The sequence below is a fragment of the Agelaius phoeniceus genome, chromosome 2 (genome assembly GCF_051311805.1).
Source record: "Agelaius phoeniceus isolate bAgePho1 chromosome 2, bAgePho1.hap1, whole genome shotgun sequence".
Taxonomy (NCBI): Eukaryota; Metazoa; Chordata; class Aves; order Passeriformes; family Icteridae; genus Agelaius; species Agelaius phoeniceus.
The window spans coordinates 98,782,546-98,804,957 of record NC_135266.1 but is presented as its reverse complement, the minus strand read 5'-3'; the positions used below and the strand labels follow the sequence as shown (position 1 = coordinate 98,804,957).

Genomic DNA, 22,412 nt, shown 5'->3' with positions numbered 1-22,412 from the left:
CTGCTATTCCAGAACAGCCATTGCTGTTCTGAGGACACAGCAGAGCAAGACATTCTGGGAAAGGAAGCCCAACTGAAAATTCTATTTTCCAGGAAAGGACAGTTAGCAAAGTTATCCTGAGCTATTATAGTTAATCCCACAAGAAGTGGAAATGCTTAATATTTAGGTTCCTGGTAGTTTTTGAAGCATTGCTCTCTAGCACCTATATTTTTAATCATTTAAGAGCTCTTCATACCTTCTCTGATCATGTGGAAAGCAGCTAACACATCATGCTAGGTAACAATTGCTCAGTTTGGCCCTGCAGTCTTTAACAAAATAATATATTCACTAGAATCTCTAGACCAGATGCTTCATAGAGAGGAAAATAACATTCTTCTCTCTCTCACAATTCTCAAGGTGGAAAAAGTGGAAGGAAAAAAACAGCTGAAAGTCAAATGAAGAATAAATTACAATAAGTAGCAAAAGACCTCTGAAAATTATGACACCTTTCTGTGGACATTTGTAGGCTTTTCATGGAATATGAGGTGCAACAACTGCTTTAATAGAGAATTTCATGGCCAAATGACTCTCATTTCCTTCTATTACAATACTAAAGATGTTGTACTTGGCTAACCACATTCATGTCCCTATAACCAAAGGAAGATAACATCTATTTATATCTAGAACACAAAATCAGATGCTGAAAAGTCTACATGATAATTTGAATTATAAAGACACAGCAGGACAGTGGGGAAGAAGCTAGGATGAGAAAAAAGGAAAGGTGGTCTGCCTCCCAACACTTCTTAGCTTTGTTCAAATATAAGGAGTGAAGGGAAACAGTTATGATTCAGGAAAAAAAAAAAGGAGAAAAGGAAAAAAAGGATTTAACTTGAGATTTAGTTTACATTGCTAAGTAGTCATCCCTACACACAATAAAGTTCTATTGAAGTAACATATTTTTGCATTTCTTATTATCTGTTCTACATCAAACATCCTTCTTCTTTATATTTTAAATGGATTCGTTTTTAAATCTTTTTTTATAATTCTAATCTGCATAATGATGTCAGATGAACTCTATCAGACAACTACTTTACATTTTAAATGAAAAAGACAAAGTAGAAAAATGATTAAGGATTGACATCAGCTGGTGGCTCCTTATCTAAAGATTTCTAAAACTGCTGTGGAGTGTCTGTTTTTGTGCATCTACCAACTTTATCTCTGCATAAGAAGTAGCAGAAAATAGTGTTCTCTGACATGGTCTGTCCAATGCTTTATAAATTTTAACAGAAAGTCCTTGAACTTGTATAATTTTACCTCAGTGCCACAAACCTATTAATCTTCTTTACTCTTCACAGTAATTCTACCTTTTAAAATCCAATTTTCTTACAAAGCAACACACACTTATTCCTGTAGCTAGTTTCAATAACGCCAAAAGAAGCAGTAAGAGAACTACAACAGCAGCATCCCATTTTCAGTCCATTGCTTCACTTGTTAAATGGCTATGCAAATTTTGTCCTTCAGAGGTCATAAGAACTCAATCAATCAATCAATCAATCAATCAATCACAGTGTTCAATTTTTATTTTTAGTGGTGGCAAAACCTATCTGCAAGCTAATGAGAAATGAATGGCAATGATCTGGGTTTCTGATTTAAAGAAAGAAGATACTTCAGAATAAGTGTTGCATAGCAGCAGTGCTGACTGTAGAATTTGTCCTTATTTCTGCCTAAGAGCAAATAACACTTGCAATGTATTATGGATACACCACACATTATTTTTCTATATATGTTTTCTCCTTTAACATCAGTGAAACATCATTTTGATGGATACAATGGCACTGAAATATATTCTCACTGAAAACCAAATATACATCATTATACTTGGCAACTACTGAGATATTTTAGGTGAACATAACTGTTTCCTCTCTAAAATTCATCATTAGGATTCATGAACTAGGACTGCCAGTTATGAGTGGACTGACACACAAGGGAAGGAAAAAAAGTAGGAAGAATTAAATGTATTTGTATGTGCTTGCAGATTTATCCTTTTTGTATTACAAATAGCTCAAGGGCAAAGAAGACTGAGATAATTTTTCTCTAAGAAGGGACTCTTCACGTCTAAGAAAGGAAATACTTTAAAAATTAATTTGGTTGTGCTTGTACTTTAATAAACAAATTATTTTTGAAAGTTTTCATTGGAAAGCTGTGGCAAAAGATAAACCTACCACTTATTATCCTGCCAATGTCATTATATAGATAATGCTTACAAGTATTAATGTATGAGTCATCAAACAAAATGCTTGCTGAAATGTTACCTTCTGCACTCCTTGTGAGAATCTCAAGGAAAGTAAATTTTGCAATTACAGTTCTGGATGTTCAGCACCTTTATTTTTCAATGCTGTTAAGAATGATGAAGAACAGCTTTCAAACTTCACTAGCATATTTATTTGTTTGCTTGTTTGTATGTTTAATTAGAAGCAAAGCATTCCACCAAGGGTGAGGAAGGCCTGAAAAAACCGTCACATGGTAGTCCCCCCCTAAAAATCTATAGATTTTTTAAAAAATCTATAGATTTTTTAAAAAATTAAAAAGATATTTGTGTTCCTGGTGCATAGGGTCATTTAGTTCTGAAACCACTGGTGGTCTGCACAAGAGACACACTAGTGCTTATTTAGTATGTTCTTGAGAAGAAAGGTTTTCAGACATAGACTTTGTCACTAACCTTGCACAGAAAGAGGCCCCGCCTGGAAATGGCCTTTATGCATTGAACAGGGGCACTCTGGTGAGCCAGAGTCACAAATACCTGTGCAGTGCTGATAGCTGTACCTGCACCTCCTGCATGTACCTGTACCTCACAGGTGTACCTGCATCTCACAAGTGTGCCTGTACCTCACAGGTGTACCTGCATCTCACAGATGTACCTCTACACAAATTAGCATGGGACACAACTGAGCCCAAGGAGCCAAACAGCCACAGCACCATTGCCTCATTGGCATGAAATGATTTGCCTGCTGCTGAGACCAGAGGAGACCACAATCTTCCACATGACATTAAATTACTCTGTGAAGATGTCCCCTTCCCTGTCATTTGTCCACTGGCTATTAATTTCTGTGAGTGGGGAGCTGAATTACTTTTTTATCTCTAACCTAGAGAAAGGCAGGGAATTATAAGATTTGGCTTGCAACTATTCCTGTTGGTATTTGTATGGATGACTTGAATGTAATGAGTTTTGAATGGGCTTTCAATGTATCACAAATTGTCAAAAAAATCTTACGATGCTGCTGTTATTCCTTTTAAACTATTTTGAGTTTACTGGAAATTTAGAGTTTTTGCTGGAAATCCTAAGTGGGTGAAGAGTGTCTGTAACAGGCTTCAGCTGGAAGGAGCAAAGCGGATGAGAAGGTGAAATTCACTACTGTAGTTACATCCTACAGTATGCCATACCTTACATGCTAGAGGTTTTAAACTGGCATGAAACACAGAGGAGAAAATCTATGCACCTTTCAAGAGTGTTTTTTACCACCTTGATCTCTGTTTTTTACTATCTTGATCTATATTAAATACCTCCAGACATGGATGTCCTCAGATTAACTCAAGGCATTAGGCTGCTATAATTGGAATTGTAGATTAATCACAGGACTAACTCTTTAGCAGAGCTTTCTGCGCAGATTCCTATTTTGAGAAAATGGAAGCCTACATGTGAAAAATGCATTTTATGCTGAGAAGACTGCATTAAATGACTCAAGTTTTCCATATCGGGTTACTCTATATTTAGATCAACTGTAAACTAGTCCCTAAACTATATGATTTTTATAATCTTCAGCAATAGAAGTCATAACAATTTTAAACTGTAAAAGTCCACTATTAAACCATGGTTAGAGTGGGAAAAAAATCAGGTCATATATCTATAAAAAGTCTATAAAAGCTGGGGGAAGCATGGGAGGAGGTTCAAGTTTGCCAACCATCTATTTATAACAGCACTTTTGTATGAAGAATACTTTTAAGACAAAGGAAATAATTTCTATCAAGAAGTTTTGTATACTCCGCCAGTCACTGGGAAAGTGACCCCTTGATTAGGAAGCAAAAACCATAAAAGAATGTTATTGGGATGTTAGGAGACACAAGACAGACTATGGATTTTGGACCTGGTTAACACAAGAGATTTGATAAGAGGATGCTTTGGCAAAAGCAAAAAGAACTTTGAAAATTAGGCCTAGATTGCAAGAAGATTCAATCAGACAGGTTTACCAGAGAAAGAAAATCTCATTAAACTCTGCAGGCAAGACATGTTGTTATATGTATACATTTGTGTATGTGATTTTAACCTAATCATTGTAGTACACATTACTAGTCTCCCTGAAATAGTATATAAGCTTTTGTATCCCACAATAAAATCGGACTCTGATCACCGTCAGAATTCTGGTCACCGAGTCCGTCTCCCCGTCTCTCTCTATCGCTGACAGAATGTGGCAGAAAAGGAAGCAAAATTTTGATCTTAACACCACAGAAGCTGTTAAAGTACCGAAGGAACTGAATGCAAGCAAAAATGACCAAATTATTTCTGAATTTGTGCATTATGCACTTACATCCAATAACTTCTGTGTCTTGAAGATGAATGATTCTCATCTGTTTAATATAGCACAATGCCTAAATGTTCTGACATAATGTCACAGACACCTTATTTGTACAATCATAGCTGCCATTTCAGAGCCCATAGTGTTATACCCCCAGTCAGCCACCCATTGACCACTCTTCACGCATCTATACTTAATTAAAAACTTTTCAGGATGAAATCCTACATTTTTGCCAAAAATCCTGGGGAAGAGAAAAATCTGTAGAAAGCTTATAAGACAAAAAGCGAGTATATGGAATAAAGAGATCCTCGTATTTTACCTCATCAACAACATACAACATTCCTTTCTTCCTGCCCTAAGAAGCTGGCTGTTGCCACATTTTTCTCAGCTTAATCACGTAAAAAACATCACAGCCATGTATTTGAAAAGCATTTGATCGATGCTTCTTGTTTCTAAAAGTATTCCTTAAACATAGTGGTGATTCATCATGGTAATAAATAAAAAAAAAAAATTTATGAAAACGGAGTGCTTTTAACAATGCTAGAAAAAGTAATACAATCATTATACTGAATAGAAATTAAAATACAGCAAATCTGTAAAGCTCTGTGAAAAATTGCCATGGGCACAGGATATAAATCTTGCATCTTAAATTGCTCCTTTTCATTTTTTTCTGAATAAAAATATCTGTTGGTCTCAAATATGCCAGTTTTAGTTTCGTTTGCCTGACATCCTTCCCTAGCAAGGTTGGTATCAATATCTAACATACCTTTACAAATACTCACAGGCTATAGATCAGCATAGACTTCTGAGCTTTGCTGCACTTTAGTTTCATTCCCAGCTGCTCTACTTTTTAATACCTATTTCTCTACTCTGTTTTCTGGGGGTTTATTTCCTCATTTTTCTTTTTGCTTAGAAACTGATCTACAGGTTGGGATGTCCTTGCTGTTCAACTCCACATTATGTGGAAAGCTGAAATTTTTAGAAAAACTAGTTATGAAACACCTGAAAAGAAAGGATATCTGTAGGAACTGGTAGAGGTGCTACACTAAGACACCATCTGGACACACATGACCTTCTCTGGTGAAGGGAATGCATTCCAACATACCCAGTTTGTGTAATCAAACAGGACACCCCTCAGTGGTCTGGTATATGTGACTCCAAGAATTACAAAATACAGACAAGGGAGAAGACAGCAGGGGGGAATGCTTTCTCCTGTGGTGACTGGAAATCTGGAAGTTACCTCTCTTTTTAAGAATTGTTTCCTGAAATTTTTTTAAGTGTCCCTAGAAAGTACTAACAAAGTCCTAATCCAAACCCTCAAAGCAAAGTCTCACTTTTTCTCTTCTAGTGCACCTTAATGGAAACCTGTCCAAAAGAGCAGTTTTGGGAGGATAGCACAAAAAAGAGCCTGCAGACTACAACTCACAAACAAAGCAATAGTATGAGATAAAAAAAGAAAAAAAACCAACCAAACAAAAAAAACCAAACCAAACCAAAACAAAAAAAAAACAAAAAAAAAAACAAAAAGAAAAGAAGGTTTACCTGGTTCAGATCAAAGATATCAAACACTCGTTTAATGTATAGGTCTCCCTGTGGATCCAGCCCTTGAAGATCCAAAAGTTTCTTGAATTCATGAAGACTAAGCAGCCCAGATGGACATTCTCTCATAAATTTGCTGTAATAATGGTGCATCTGTGCAGGGGGATCTGGTACAGATTCTTGGGAGCCCATGTTGTTACACAGTAAGCGTCCCTTTTTGTCTGTTCACATTTCTATCTCCCAGGTTCAAAGTCTTGCTCATGACCACAGCTCAGGTTAATATGGCTTTTAAATGGCTACGTTAAACATCTTACAGCATAAGTTTCTATTTTTATGTAGTGCCTATCTCTACTCATGAGATTACCTTTAATGCCCAAGTCTAAAATAGATGGGATTTCAAATTGTGGCAAAGAGCACCATGGTCAAATTATAGTTCACCATGCTTCCATTGACTACAAACATGCCTGTTATTAAAAAAATAAAGAGGATATTATAAAAGTGATTGATTTTGAATTATGTACAAACTATTAACAACACACAGAGTCTAATTCTGGAATAGTTGTAAGGAATATTTATAATTTTTGCTGCAAATAAGGATGGAAAAGTTGAGAGTGCAAACAGCAATACCTGTAATTACGTCCTCTTTGCTGTAAGTGGATTAAGCCTTTCTAAAAATTGACCCCTTTGGATTCCTCCTTGATGTACCTTTTATCATATATATGCTGTGTGGGATCTTGTATTTATGTGCAAATCATATCCTATTTTTTCCCTCTCAGCATGGGTTTCCAGACGTGGTGTTGGCCAGCAGCCTTGTAACAGAATTTGAGTGGAGGATGAATGTTTTACAGGAACTTCCTTAACAGGACTCAACTTAGTCTGGTAAGTAAATTAAAAACAGGTTTGCTCTTGGTCAGTGCTATAGTCCTGCTTTTTATTTTACAGCTTTCAGGAGCTGAATTCCTTCTTCCTCCATAGGCTCACGGAAGGGGTTAGGTATCAGTAATACTTCTGTACTGATTAGCTTTTATACAAGGAGATGAGCAGCTCAGGGGCGTTACTATAGGCCAAAGAAATGAGGAGCTATAAATAACAGTGTGAATATGTAGGATGTTAGTGATACAGAAACAAGACACTGCCACTCATCCTTTCCATTTATAATCAGGGGAGTTTAAGAGCATAGTCCTGTGAGGTGGTGAATGCCCATGAAAAATGGCAACCATTTTCCAGTCTGAATTCAGTCAGAGAACAATCAATATTACAGGATCAGGTCAGTTTTTGAGAAGGACTCCCATACTCCTAATGGTCTGTGCTTCAGCTCTCTCCACAAGGACATCAACAAATTTATTATCATATACTTCAAAATATGGCATTTGAGTAAGAAACCTTGGACAATTCTCAGGTGCCAATGAACCTCTGAAGACCAAACAGAAAGATACAGACATTGCCAACACTTGAGCCCAAACTGGTTCAACAGGCAAAGAACATAGAACAAAGTGGATAGTCAGTGTGTTGCCTTTTCTGCAGAGACCACATCCCAGCCCTAGACCTGCTGTGTGATCCCAATGAGTGAGAGATGATGGGAACACACCCTGTGTAGGCATTTCATCTGCAGGTGTGTGCTGGATAGAACACTGAGAGTGAATGAAGGGGATGCAAGGACAAGGGAGGTGAAAGGAAAGCAGACCAACCTCTTGGGGATGGACAGTCTGATGACAATTCTGAACTTTCTTCTTCAGCCATCCTGCCCTGCTCTTAAAGAAATGACCAGTGATTGTGTCAAACAGCAAAGACAGGTATCATGTTTTAACCTCAAGTGGCAACTGAGTACTGTAGGAAGCTGTGCTCTCACTCTCACCCTACCCTGCCCCTGGTGGGATGGAGAGAAGAATAGGAAAAAAACTGGTAGAACTAGTGAGTTTAGATAGGAATAGTTTAATAATTGAAATAAAATAATATAGTCACTAATAATAATAATGCAGGAGAGGAATAAAACCCAAGACAAACCAGTGGTGTAAACTACATTACTCACCGCCCTCTAAGAGATGCCCAGTCCATCCCTGAGCAGCAATTGGCCCCTCCCAGCTCCCCTAAGTTTATATATTTAGCATGACATTCCATGGTATGGAGTATCCCTTTGGCCAGTTTGGGTCAGCTGTCTTGGCTGTGATCTCTCCCAGCTTCTTACGTACCTCCTCAATGGCAGAGCATGAGACACTGAAAAGTCCTTTACTTAGGATAAACACTACACAGCAACAACCAAAGCATCAGTGTGTTATCAATATTACTCCTACTAAATCAAAAATTGTACCAGATACTAGGAAGAAAATTAACTCTATCCCAGATGAAACCAAGACAACAGAGTGTCAGGAACAAGACAAACAGGCTGAAAATAAGAACTATCCATCAATAAGTCACCCAGTGCTAGTCATCCTTCCTCTTTTCTCTCTTTCTCCTGGGCAATAACAGTTCCCTTCCATATCTTCACATGATCTTGTACAGACACTGGTCACTGGATTTCATTTTAGGCACAGGGAACTTGGGAGTTGCTCACACATACTGATCCCTCTACCCTCCCTCCTCTTTTCTCCCCCTGAAAAAATCATACATTACTTCTGTTTGTTGCTTCCAAATAGCAAGTCTCGGGGAAGTGTGCCCAGAGTGATTGAGACACATGAGAGACTGCTGCACTGCCTTAAAGAAAGGCCTTAGAAGTCCAACTTTGTGTCAGATTTTGTACATTCTCACAAAAGACTTATAAAAGAATGCTAAGTCAAGGTTGGAATGCTTTTAAAGTAATACCTTTTTTCAGAATCCCTTCAGCTTAATAGGAATAACTAAAACACCTGTAAAGACAGCAAAAATGCCTGGGTAAAAAATGATCTGATTTACAGTTCTGTCTCACAGCATCCCTCACCTTTAGCAGGGGACTAGAACGGTATAATTTGGTTGATATAACATCTGACATAAAAAGAAAGGTGAGTTTTATGGGGCACAAAAAGACAAAAATTTATAACCCTCTGCATAGTCTGACGGCACTTAATGAGCTACAGACAAAGCATGTGCTGAGACAGTAGAATTTCTATAGAAATCATCTGTTCCAGAAGTCAAGGGCATTGGAGCATTTCTATTTATAAATAAATATAGAAAATTGATAACAATGTGGAGCTAAACAGAATAAATTAATATAGCAAAGACATATCAAGGAATGCTGAAGCAATGGGTGTAGAGACTACTTTGTGTATAGAAAACACAGTGAAACAATTCCTGATGAGCTATCTGAACCAAACAAAGCTGATTCTTAAAGGTGAAGATAAAATTACAGAATCTATTGAGATGCCAAGAACCTTTCTGGAACCTGCACAATATCCTGGGAATCAAAAAAATCATATAAACAGACAAAATTGGGACTGCACACTTACATTGAAAATGCTAGTTCCATAAAAAAGATTTTTGGTTCAAGGACAATCAATGCAACAACATAGGCACACAGAAAATGCACAATGCAGGTAAAGCAAAACTGTCTCTGTAGGGAACCATGAGAAAAAAAGATCAGATTCCTTAGTTCTGCTCTGAAAATGGTTTACAAGTTCTCAGTTTTAGAAGATATCATGTAATTTACATTTCTTTACAAGTGAAAAAAGGTAGTTTTTTGACAGAGGTTGAAAATAGAGGTTGAGCCTTTAAAAATAAAAACCCACATCACAATGAGAGAAATGGCAGATTTGTCTTTACAAATAAGCTGTGAGTCTGCTGTTAAGTAAAACTAGCACTGGGAGATAAAAGAAACAATAGGAAGGATTCCACTGATTGAAGAATGATAAAAGATACTTGCTTTTACAAATAAACTTTAGGGTTGCTGATTAATTAAATTGGATATTGAAAGATGAAAGAAACAATGGGGAAGAAAAACCCCTAAATTCCATAAGAATTAAAAATTAAAAGGGAGGGTTATACATTAGAGAGAAATCTTCGGTAATCAGGTGTTTCGGGAAGTCTGTACCTCTCAAGTACCTTAGCCAATGGGAAAGAGAAAAGCGAAACACGGCTGGGAAATTAGGATAAAAAGTGAGGCTGCATCCTCCAAAAATTCGAGAGACCCCAGAGGAATGCCCCATGACCTCTGCCTTTATTTGAATAAAGTAAAAGGACTCCTCTGTCTCCTTTTTGGACATAAACCTCTGATGTTTGTGGATTAATTTTCCTAACAACAACAAAACAAAACTTCCCAGCAGGGTGATCAAGGACAAACTTGAAATATAAAAAAAGCAGAAAACTAAAATAATAAAGATGACTTCCTCTTTCTCTTGGGTATTGTGAAAACAGTGGTACCTTGGTAGTAGGCAGCCCGTACTACATCCCTGTGTTGTGGAGCAAGGAGGACCCACATCTTTCCCCTCTGATGGACGCAGCTGAACACTACCTCTTTGAAGTGTAATACAACAAAGAGAACTGCTGTTGTGTGAAGTGGCAAATGCCAAGTTTTATATTTGAATAAAAAGCTTATATACAGATTTTTGTCTAAATTCATGTCATCTTTACCAATTGACTTCTTGCATCTGCTCCAGCTAAATCGGCCTCACTTTCTGTTTCCTTCCTTGGCAATTTCTATGTGGTGTTTTCTCTGAAAAAAAGCCACATCTCTTGCTTGTGTGATTCAGCTTGTGCTCTATACTTTGCTTCATTTCTCTCTTTCTCCATCCCTCTCTTTCCTGCACTCCATTGCTATCAAGTTCTGGATCCTACCAGTGCTGGGTGCATATGGAGATCTGCCACTGCTCATTTCAGTAGCAGAGGGGCTCTGTGTGGGCAGGGCCAGAGGAAGCACCATTGCAGGCATTCCCATGTCCCTGACTTCAGAGCATGGTTTTCTTCCCCCTATCCTGCCATGTCCCTCTAGTACCTTCCGACTCCCCATAGGCATGTGGCCACTCATCACCTGCAGCCAACTTCAGAGTCCATTTTTGTCTCTTAAGGTAGATGCAACCTACCTCCCAGCTCAAGCAGATCTGGTTGAGGTGTTTTCAGAGAGACTACCTAGACAGCCCTAATGGACAAGACATAAAATTTTGGAAAGAGAAGGCTATCCTCCCGGAAAAGCTGAAATGACCTATCCTAGTTAGAAAATTTACCTCTGAAGGCTTTCACTGTTAAGGGTTTTTTCTTTTTTCGTTGTTTGCTTTTTTTTTGATTTTTAAGACCCAAACTATTAGGACCCAACCATCACCATCTTCTCCCTATGGACTACTCTACAGTTTTCTAACAATTTGAATGAGTGTTTAGCTTCTAAAAGCTTCTTCTGCATTTCTTCTATGCATGATACAAGGAGGATGACCAAGCTGACCTTTTTTCTTTTATCTTCATCAGAATGTAGCTTGCTTTTAAGGGCTGTACTTCTCTCCTTTATAAACCAGAAAGATTTTGCCCCAGTGAGACAAATTTCTAGTAGGACACAACCCCCTAGCCCTAGGTAAGAGGACTCACAAATTCTTACTAACTCAAGAGTGGGGATGGGGAAAAGAGAGGTCATTGCTGCTTTCTCTGGCATTTAAACCCGGGCACCATTGTGAGACACACAAATGCTGAATTATTCTCTCATTGAAAACACTGGTCATGCACTGGCCCAACCTGGCTAGTTCACAGCCACATTACTTGTATGCTTCCTACCACAGTTGCACAAACAATTAACTCCTTGAGTTTTTGTATACCTTTAAAACTGATAAAGAAGGCAGTGACCATTAAAGCAATACATCTGTAAGAGCCTATTAGGTCTGATTTCTTTTTGTAGTACTGCTTCATTATTCCTGACATGGAGATTAGGAGAATAGCTCAGTGAAACATATCTTGGTGATGAGAAAGTCAACTGTGCTTATCTTAGTTGTGCAGAGCCCAGTCTAAGAGGGTTTTTTTGGTCATCAAACCAGTTACAGATGTAATTTTGTGGGTATTGTTAGCCACACATGCTACAGTGTGCCTGTACCTATAAATAACCAGCCAACAAATCATAATGAAATAACAAGTCTTACCCTTTCCACAGAACCATTTGTAGTGCCGTTCCTTTAGTTTCAATGATTATGGGAAGTGCTCTGAGATACCAATTTTATATTTTCCATTTTTTAGTTCATAAGTAACAATGAAGACCCACTGCTGAAACTGTTATTTTCATCAAAGTTTCTAGCTGCCAAAGAGGTGCATCCTCCTTTTTCAGGAGAATAAGTCAGGAATACTTTCTTTTAGTAGCTATTGTGAATTCATTGATTTTCCTAAACTTACTTGTAAAGAATTTTTTCCAGGGAACTGCAAGTGGGACTAACAATCCCTGCTATTGCTAACCTGCTACTTTTCAGTGGTCTTATTAGAAATGAAGTGAAAGAGTCCTCTCATCCAGGGACAATCTGAGAGGCCAATGAAATGTCCTGGCTCCAACTGGGACAACTAAGAAGAAAAAAATCATGGAACTTTTCCATGCTGATGAACCAGATGGGAGATCTCCAGAAATCTTCATGTTAATGGTAATAGATCCAAATACACTCTCACCCCCAACAATGTTTTGATGCCACAGGTTGTTTTTGTGAAGGCTTTCAATTTAGACAAATTGGATTTTTCCAGTTAATAATGTTACATATAGATCCTTAAACAACTCTAAATCCTGGTTTCCTGTTTTTAGCTGCCTACACAGCACGGCTATTTGCAAGAAATTTGAATTTTATTTTTAATTTTTTTTCTTTATAGCAATAGAATCCCCTGAGTTAAGCACTTCGGAAAAAGGAAAGCCAAGCCAATAGCAAACATTTAATTCAAAGACGAGGCTGTCTTCCCTAATTAGGGGCCGTTGTTTTGATTGGAGACGTTTTCCTTCCTGCTGCCAGAAGTCTTTTCCCGAAGTGAGCAGACGCTGAGCCACTGGCATCGCCTAGTGGCCTGGGCTCGCAAGACAAGTGCTCGTGTTCCTGCTAAAGAGCGCCCTGGTATTTCTGGGTTCAGTAATCCCTGTTCCAGTGCTTTTCTGGAACACTGGAGAGGCTTTGTGAAGAGACACCTCCAGGGGTTGGATCTTGAGGCTGCCACTGCCAGCCCTCTCTCCCTCTCACTGCAGTGAGCAAACAACCATATTTATTCCTGTGTGTTGTTTCTGTCCAACTATCAGCTCTCTTTCTGATGGAGAATGAATCTCTGGTTAAGATTTTAACAATCTTTTCAACAATTTTTCCCCGTAGCTGGCATTTCAGTTCCACAAGGGTTTCAATTAATGTACAAAGAAGGGGTGAGGCACTATTTCCTCCTTCCACTCCTTGAACATTTATTTCCAATCTCTTTATACTTGTGCCTTGATTTTGTAAATTTTACTTTTTTTACATTTCACTTGTTTCTTCCCTCCCCTCAAAAGCTATCTACTTATTCCTGTTTAGTCCTGTTTTTTATTTGACTGCACTTATAAATTCTTTCAATTTATCTTCTTGAAGTAAAAAAATCTTTCTGATCTATGCAAAAATTGGAGTCTGCCTGCATTCCACCACCTAGCCTTAAAAGTTGTTTTTTATAAGAGGTGAATAGGGAAGTAAAACAGCTGCATAAGTCTTTTACAAGCTTTCTAAATAAGAAAAAAAATGCTATGATAAAATAAAGAAGAAAACCAGCAAAGATTCATTGTAACTGTCTGAAAATGCAGCTCTGAACAGAATTTACTTTAGAAATGGTGGGGAAAATAATTTTGAAAAAGGAGCGTGAAGACAAAAATATTCACACCACCCACCCGTAGTGAAAGGGGAAAACCTGAGGGTTTTAAGGCTCTCATCCATCCCCACCTACAAGGAAACAAACTCGTTTAAGAGATTTTTAAAGAGCTTGTCAATAGGTGGGTCCTTCTCTTTGTCTGGAGTGACCTTGAAATGTTCTCAGGTGCTTCTGCAGGGACTCTCTTGAAGACAAAACATTTATGCTTATGTTATATAAGAGCTTGTGTCAGGTTTGCAGCCTTGGTACTCTTGCTAGACTTGAAATAGAAAATACACCATCATTAGCATCGGGAAAAAAATGTTCAGATCTCACAGAAATGTCTCACAGAAAACATCACGTTATTTAAATACAAACATGGGTGAAGTTCACATGACAGCCCCTGAAGAAAGGGTATAAATCAGAGCTAGTGAAATTTGGGAAGGGAACTTATTACAGGAAACAGATTCTTCATGGCTCTCCAATTAAAAGTACATACTTCGATTTAACATCCCATCTAAACCAAGCATGGTATAAGTACTTTTCCTAATATAATCCTAAGGTTAAAAACAACTAGCAACATGTCTTTATGTATATAATTCTGAAACAGCAAGGGCATGGGGAGACACTAAAAAGTAATCATATTGCTTCATTTGCATAATCCACTTAACACACATGTTCTGTTCACAGGCTTAGTGATGGGTTTTCAGATAATAAAGTGATAGAAATTTGAATATTTAAAGCATAGCACTTTTGTTATCATAGAAACTGGAAGCTGACAGAGTCATCTTCAGCAATTTCAGGTTCAGGGAGAAGCTTGCCTTCACATAAGTTTGTTGTTTGCTTGGAATCTCACTTCCTAAAATCTAAATGCATGCATGCTGCAAGAAATTTCATCTCAAATTCTTTTCCTCATCCATTAATGTCATAGATCTGACAGTGATTTTTACCACCATGGCAGCAGAGAAAATTTGATCCTCGATGAGAGAAAATTAATATGCAGAAAATCAGGGCAGAGTGTGTTTGGAGGGGACAGGGTGAAGAAAACAAAAGAAAACTAATGGTGCAATTTTCAATGACAAAATAAAATGGCATTATGGCTTTTTACATCTATACGTGTTATGCCACTTCAGAACCTTGATTTACGTGTAGGATTTTTTCATAAACGGATTTAAAAAAAATCTGTTAAGCAAGAGTTAGTTTCCACTGACTCAGGTAAGTTGTTTTTCCCTTGATGTATGAGGCAGGGCAGAGAGACTTGGTTCATCTAACTTGGAAAGAGCTGAGTCATCTCGAAGATTCTTTGTCTCTGCTAAGCATGGAAAGGAGTCTTGAGCTGGACTTCTGCATTAAGACCAGAATCCAGACGACAAATTCTTTTCCATTGTACTCTGCCTGAGCCTTGCTATCGTTAGAAATGTTGATGCAGTCAGAATGACCAAAAATACTATGAGGATACTGTTACTGAGAAAGCCATGCCAAGCCATAGAACTCACAAATGCATTTCTCTGGGCAAGCTGGTATGAGCAGAGCTCATTCTTCTTGTTATGTGAAGCAGTCCCCTAAACCAGCCTGAAGCCCCACAGAATGAGTTCACAGAAAACATAAATTACAGCAGATAAATATACACATCATGTCTAACTAAACAGATGCAGTGTAAATGCCAAAGAGGAAACTTATGAAACCCTGGCACATTGTTTGAGAGATCCTGGTTCTCATTTGCCACAGGGTTTTCAATGAGGCTTTCACAAGACTTTATTCAAGGCAAGAGAAGAATAAAACTGAGCTACAGCTTATCTAGATGCTATGTGTTGTATCTGAATAATGTAGGTATACTCTTGCCATTTAATAAAAAAATAGACTTTTAAATTAGTATTTAAAGGAAGAACATAAAACATTCTAATAAAACATTCTAATAAAATATTCTGGTTCACTTGATTCATTTTCCTAAGTGTTTAAGTCTTTCCAACTACTAAAATATACAAATAGATTGGGCAGGGATTAAAACTTGCCAGCCATTTTTCTGGGAATGGAAGCCCCATTCTTCATTTTATTTCCATCTCCAAATGGATACAGACTATACAATCTTATTTAACTGACAATTCTAAATGTGCCATTCCTGTTCTGCCTTCTAAATAACTTTGCCTAGTCCTATTGCTGCAGCTGAGCAACAGATCAATTAAGAAAGCACACAATAAAATCTATTCCTCAGATTAGTAGTAGCTAGTAGATGATTGTTACAGCATCTTGCAGAACAGGAAATGAACATCAGATATTTAGTGGGAGCACATTATTAAATAATGAGGTTTTAAGCCTAGCAAAAGCAGTTTTACAGTGGATTTTATGAAGCCCTAAAGGCCAAATCATTGTTAAATTTCATTAAAATGGGGGGAAGAGTTCCAAACTGATAAAAAACTGAAGCATCTTTTTCTGTCTAACATGGTATATTAATTAAAAAAGCCCTTCTGGGAATAGCAAAACAAAAGGCTTGACCCGTACAAACTATGTCTTTTGTCTCCTAAAACACCAAATGCTGGTACCCCAGCTCCATCCTGTATTTTCTCTAGGCAAAAGAAAACAAGTGCCTGATCATTTTGTCAGCCAACTGTTGCCTTAAACAATGAATAAAAGCTTAATTCTGCATGAATGAGGCATTGACAGGTGGGTGTGTCCCTGCTACCCAGCTGCCAAATTTTATGAAAACATTAGGAAGTGATTAACTGAAATGCCTACTCTTTGAAATTTGGTGGAAATACACCAATTGATTAAAAAGTTCTGGGGATACCAGAGAAAGGGATGAGAGATTGATTGGTAGCAGGAGGCTAACTGATGAGTATATAGCCTGAGAAGTTTAAGGCATACATCTTAATATTCCTCAGATGACTTGAGCAAACTGCTCCATGGGTAATAAGCTAGTTGTTCTGGGAGAAAGGCATGTAGGAACTTCTAAAATACTAACAACACCAAAAAGATGTTCCCTCATAAAATAAAAAGCCAAAATCCCCAACACCCAAAGCTCCCCACATTTTTCAAGATCACTGAAGTGTCAAGGGCTTTTTGCAGTGCAAAAATGCTTAAACATTAATGCTTAAACAAACTGGAAATGTTCAAACAACTTAAACTGGAAAAGCTCTTAGGTGAGCTCAGACACTGTCCATGCGCGCTGTCCAGGAACGTTAGCATGCATAAAGCTTTTCTGGAGAACTTAATGCATCAAATTTTTAATTCAAAAGAGCACAGCAAATTAACAATTTCTGCCAGTCAGGCAAACTGGAAGTTTTCTCATCATCTGTAATTAGCACATTTATTGAGTAGGTGATACTACTTAATCAAATTTCAGTATGATTTACCATCCAGTAATTGGCGGTGGGAAGACCCTTCATTTTATAGGAAGAGTCCTTGAGGATTATGGAAGAAAGAATTACATAATTCCAAAAAAGAAAGCTGAATTGGGAGTGGAGATATCTATGGAAACACAATAAAACTGTGGCACAGAGGCACTGTTGCATGTAAAAACACACAAGGTACCTTATACTCTCAGCATTTTCTGAAATAAGTATAATTAATTACATAATTCTGTATCTCTGAACTCATTGAGATAAAAAATGTGGGTAGAGAACATTAATGCTTTATTTTTTTTAATATATTTTTTTATACCAAGATGGGGCCATATGTTCTATTAGCTGAAAGCTTAGTTTGTATTATTGACAATTCAGCCTAAACCTAATTTCTGTGACTCTTTCAGGGATTACAGATGACTCTTCACTCCTTTTGTCACATTTGGTAGAAAGTGTTACTGTGGCTTAAGGGGAAAATAACTCTGGTTGAGTCTCGTGGCCAGCAGGAACCTGTACGAAGGCTGCATTGGAATAACATAAGACAGCAATGCATCTAACGGCTGCTGGACAGGTCTTTAGCAGGACCTAGGATGTTTAGCATTAAAACTGGGATGATGGATCAAAACCAAACAGATGTGCCTTTGGAAAAGGGGGATTGACTGATACCGAATTAGGCCACAGAAGGTGTTCAGAATGAATCTCGCGACAGAAGGAAGCTTGTTGTGCCTATGTTGCATAAACTGAAAACATTAATACCTATGGATCCAGCTGAACACTCACTGCCTTAGAAAGATTTTTCAAGCAGCTATATAAATAAAAAATTCAATTATTAATGCACACTGAAAATAACTATAAAAATCTGGTTTTCAAAGATGAGAAACCATTAGCATGTATTAGAATGACTGTATGAAACTTTCAAGTTGGCTAAATATACTGGGAACAAAGCATTCAACATTATTTGCCAGCCATTCTTGGTTATCTGCTTGGAGTTTTCTATTGAATCCCTTCCATTACCTCTGAGCAGGGAGCTTGCAGCTCACTGAGACATGTCTCTGAGTGCATCAAATGATACAGCCATAAGAAAGCCCAGAAGTCAAGAATGAATTCTTACCTTATTCATGTCAAATGTGTGAAATACTTGTTCAACATAGTTGTTAGCTTCAGGAGTAAGTCCATGTAGATCTAGGACATGTTTAAATTCATGCAGGCAAAGCTGTCCAGATGGGCATTCCTTCATAAACTTTGTGTACCAGTGATGAATTTCCATAGCATTAATGTCATCTGCTGATCCAGCAGCACCCATTGCATCAAACATACCAGGTAATCTTTTTCAGTATCAATTCATCCAAATGTTGATTCTTCCTTCCAAACAATGATCATTCAAACACCAACTCTGCCTTTGAGAGCTACTTTAAACCTCTTACAGATCACTACCAAGATAGAGTAAGTAAATATAGCACCCTAGAAAGATTACTGGCACCCAGTTTTAGTACCCTGTGGTTTTAGCAGCTAATTAGAGTCTTTGTGCACAGTCAGTCTGCAGAGCCTCAGATGAACTGATTATACCAGTTCTCATCTTGTACTGGCATCTGTGGTGCTAAAGGTGTTTAAACTGGATGAATATTGAAAAAGCAACAGGCAGGAACTTTGAGGATAGTTTAAAAACCTTTATTTTTACAATTTATAAAGTTTTGACAAAAACTTAGAACCATTTTAATACTTGTATACATTTTGTGCAGCTGACTTTTCATTTTTATTATTTCTGTATATATGGTGATCCAAATCTTACCTTACAGGTCAGAACTGCAACACAATTTGACTTGGATAACCTGAAAAAACTGAAAGTAGCTGTATACTAAACACAAAAAACTTGTTGTCTTTAGACAGCAGTTCTACTAGCAACTGAGTCTCCTGTAAGCCAATGTTGTCTTGAAAATTGCTTCCCCACTGCCATTGCTCTTTCAATCCCATCCTTTCCCTTCCCTTAGGCCAGCAGAAGAGTTTGTGGTAGCACTTGGGGACAAGTGTTAGAACAGATCCATGGAAAAGCTTGCAATAAGATTGAATATCAATAAATATAGTTAGCTTTAGAAAACATTGCTTACATTTTTGCATTGCCTGGTGTCACAATAGTGGGTTTTACAAGAGAACAGAAAAAGTGAAGGTGGAAAAGGGTGGCCAGCAGTATGGGGGGTGCAGGACTGCTGCTTCTGCTGCTTCAAAATTGTTTGTGGAAACTTGTAGTGTCATAATGGCTGTGCTGTATTGCAGTACATAGCAATGTACAGGTTTACAGCATTTAAGCCCTACAGCAGATACTATGGCATACAGTAGTTTGAAACTAAACTGATGGAACGTACAAGTACAGCTGTTCCACCTAAGGCTACTGCCAAGGTGCTGGTCTCACCAGTGGCCCTGCAGTGATGTCTCACCCGAGGAAGCTGAGCACCACTTGAGCAGCTTTGCTCTGGAGAGCAGGGCACAGTCCCATTGTCCTCAAGTGCTGTGCAGCTGCATGAGATCAATCTTCCTCTGGCCAAGGCTCCTGCTTGCTCAGTTGCAAAAGCAGTGTCACCAGTCAGGAGAGACAAATTTGGTCTCAAGATGGCGAAGGAACTGAACGCTACTGTTGGACATATCATGAGTCCTGGTTTTCAGGTGCCAGGAGTGATGAGCATTGTGGTGGTGCATCCATGGGGTGTGCACTGGTGGCAGAACCAGCTGGGCAGGCTGCCTCTGATACATAAGGTTTAGGGCCAATACATGCAGGTTCATGTGGTCCTCCAGTATTTTTAGGCAAATAAAGAGCTGTGATGTTCTACTCATGTAAGATCTGAATTGCAAGATATTTTTCAGAAACAGGTATCAGCCTTCAGTGTAAAAGGGCAACAAGCTGGGCTGTTGCTGGAACAGACTTTCAGCACAAATTTGCTCCTGTGTTGCATAAGCCAGAGTCTGCACCTATTCAGGGCAATGCTGCTGAGGAGGGAGAGGAGGGGGAAAAAAGTGCACATGGATGCCTAGAAGACTTCAACAGAGACATATACTGTAGTTTTATTAAAATGTGATTTTTTTTCCTAATCTCTGCTTATTCCTTGCATCACTTTTAATAGTCTCCCCAGAGCAAAAATAGCTGCCCACTAACATCGTGTCCGTTATAAGATCAAGACCTTCAATACTGAGAAGCAGCAGGGATTTTCTTTATGAAATACTGAATAAAACCGGAATCTGAAACATGTGAATTGGTATTTAGAAATATGTCACTTCAAAATATCCCTAGCAGGCAAAAAATGCCATATTATAACAATAATCTAAATTTATAATCTAAATATTAATACTTTATAATCTAAATAAAAAAGAACAGCAAGCAAAAGAAAGGTAGCTTAAAATAGCAATCTTCAGTCTTTTATTGTTTTTCATAAAATTTAAATTTTCAATAGTTAGGAATTGGAAATGCCAAAACAGAATTTCCCAAGTGTATATCTACCAAATTTCTTGTTCAATGAAAAAGGAAGTTTTAAAAAACTCAAATGTTACTCAATATTCTTTTGCCCCGCTCCCCTGCCCTCCCGAAATAACAGCAGTGTTCAAAGGAAAAAAAATCAAAGCTTTGAACCACAGGTTTCAGAAGCCATAGACAATTATTTTGTACATATTCATTTTCAAACTTTCTTCTGAAAAAAGCAACAGCATAAATGGGAATATTAAGAAATAAGCCATCCCAGTCCTTGAATATGTGCATATTTCCTTCAGATAGCACGGAAGACTCTCGGAACTCTGTTGTTATTGTCCTTCTGGATGACAAGGTAAAAATGTCAGAAAAATCTACATTTTATTTAAATAACTCTTTTGATAATCATCAAGATATTCTAAATTATCTATTTGATAAATCTGAAAAAAACCCATCAAATTTTAATGTGGAATATTTGAAAAAATAAGCATATGAACAAGCGTTACATGCTTATCAGCAAAGGTCATTATTTAAAAAGAATTAAAAGAAAACATGAGAAGACTTCAAGAAGCAGTGCAATAAACCAGACTAAAATGGAAACATGGAAGCCAGAATTAGGTGCAAGTAGGAGAAGAAGCTGCTTTTCAAGGAGTTCTTGGCCATGTTCCTGCTAGAATAGCTTTACTAAGGGATTATAGTGATGAAGTGCACACAGATTAGAAGGGCTATGCTGGCAACACTGTTCTTTTTAGCCATTTAATATCCTCACTTTCACTCTGAGGAAAAGTTACTTCTCTATTTAAAGCACAGTTTTCTCAGACCTATTGCATGTCTACATCCACGTTAGCTGGGGAGTACATTTTTTCATGTGTACTACCCTCCAACAAAAGTCCAGAAGTGGAATGAGGGAGAATGTAGAGGTAGGGAACTCTCTTTGTAGATCTGCAAGCAATGTAATACAAAAGGGAGGAAAGGCAGATGGAAAAGAAAAGCAACACCTATCAAAGGGCTGAATGCAAGGTGCTTCAAGAAAGAATAATAAAAAAAAATATATTAAATTCTGCCAGAAATGTGAGGCCTGAAAAAACTGAACTTATGTTTACAGTAAAAAACAAAATTTAGTTCCAATTACTTAAATCCAGTATCAATGGTTACACACACGGAAACCCATTGCCTATTGAGCAGTGTCTCTTTCAAATAGGCATGTGCTTATTTGCCTCTGAATGTGATTGTCAAGAACCACCTGGAAATGTCACCTGGAACCTCCTAGCCCTGTTCCATTTGGCATTTAGACCTTCATATGTAATGATGGAGACTCAAGGCTGCTAACATAGGTTATGAAATAAAAAGCCTTAAGGGCGTGATAGACTGTATCTAGGAAATTTCAAGTTTTCTATGGATGATGCTATAAAATATAGGGGAAAGTTAAATGAAGCATTTGACACTTAAGAATTGCAGACGATGAGAACAACAATATCAGTACACAGAAATCCACATCTGTTATAGGGAGAAGCTTCAAGAGACTAAACTCTGACCCCAGCTTTTCTCCAAAGCAAAATTCACACTAAGTCTCTCTCATTGCTATATATTAGCACCATCAGTCTCTGCATGCCACAGGAATAAAACATTTGGACTTAAAGATACATAGGAAGGATACATATGTAGGAGGGCAGCACCATTTAAAAGTTTTATTTTATCCCCTTACTACAGTGACAGGTAATGATCTCATCTGTAGACATAAAACCCACAGGTCCCTGAAATGAAAATCTTATTTTCCTTTAACCTCAAGGCAGCCTCTCTGGAATTCTTTCAAACATTCCTGCA

The 22,412-nt window shown here is 37.8% G+C and overlaps 1 protein-coding gene across 1 annotated transcript in view; it reads right to left on the bottom strand.

Annotated features, from left to right (window-relative positions):
• Positions 1-18,452, bottom strand: part of GUCA1C (guanylate cyclase activator 1C) — a 36,246-nt gene extending 17,794 nt beyond the window's left edge. Inside the window, exon 1 of the mRNA XM_054628091.2 lies at positions 18,249-18,452. Within this exon, the coding sequence (XP_054484066.1) occupies positions 18,249-18,452 (204 nt within the window). The remainder of the gene's footprint in view (positions 1-18,248) is intronic.
• Between the last annotated feature and the right edge of the window lie 3,960 nt (positions 18,453-22,412).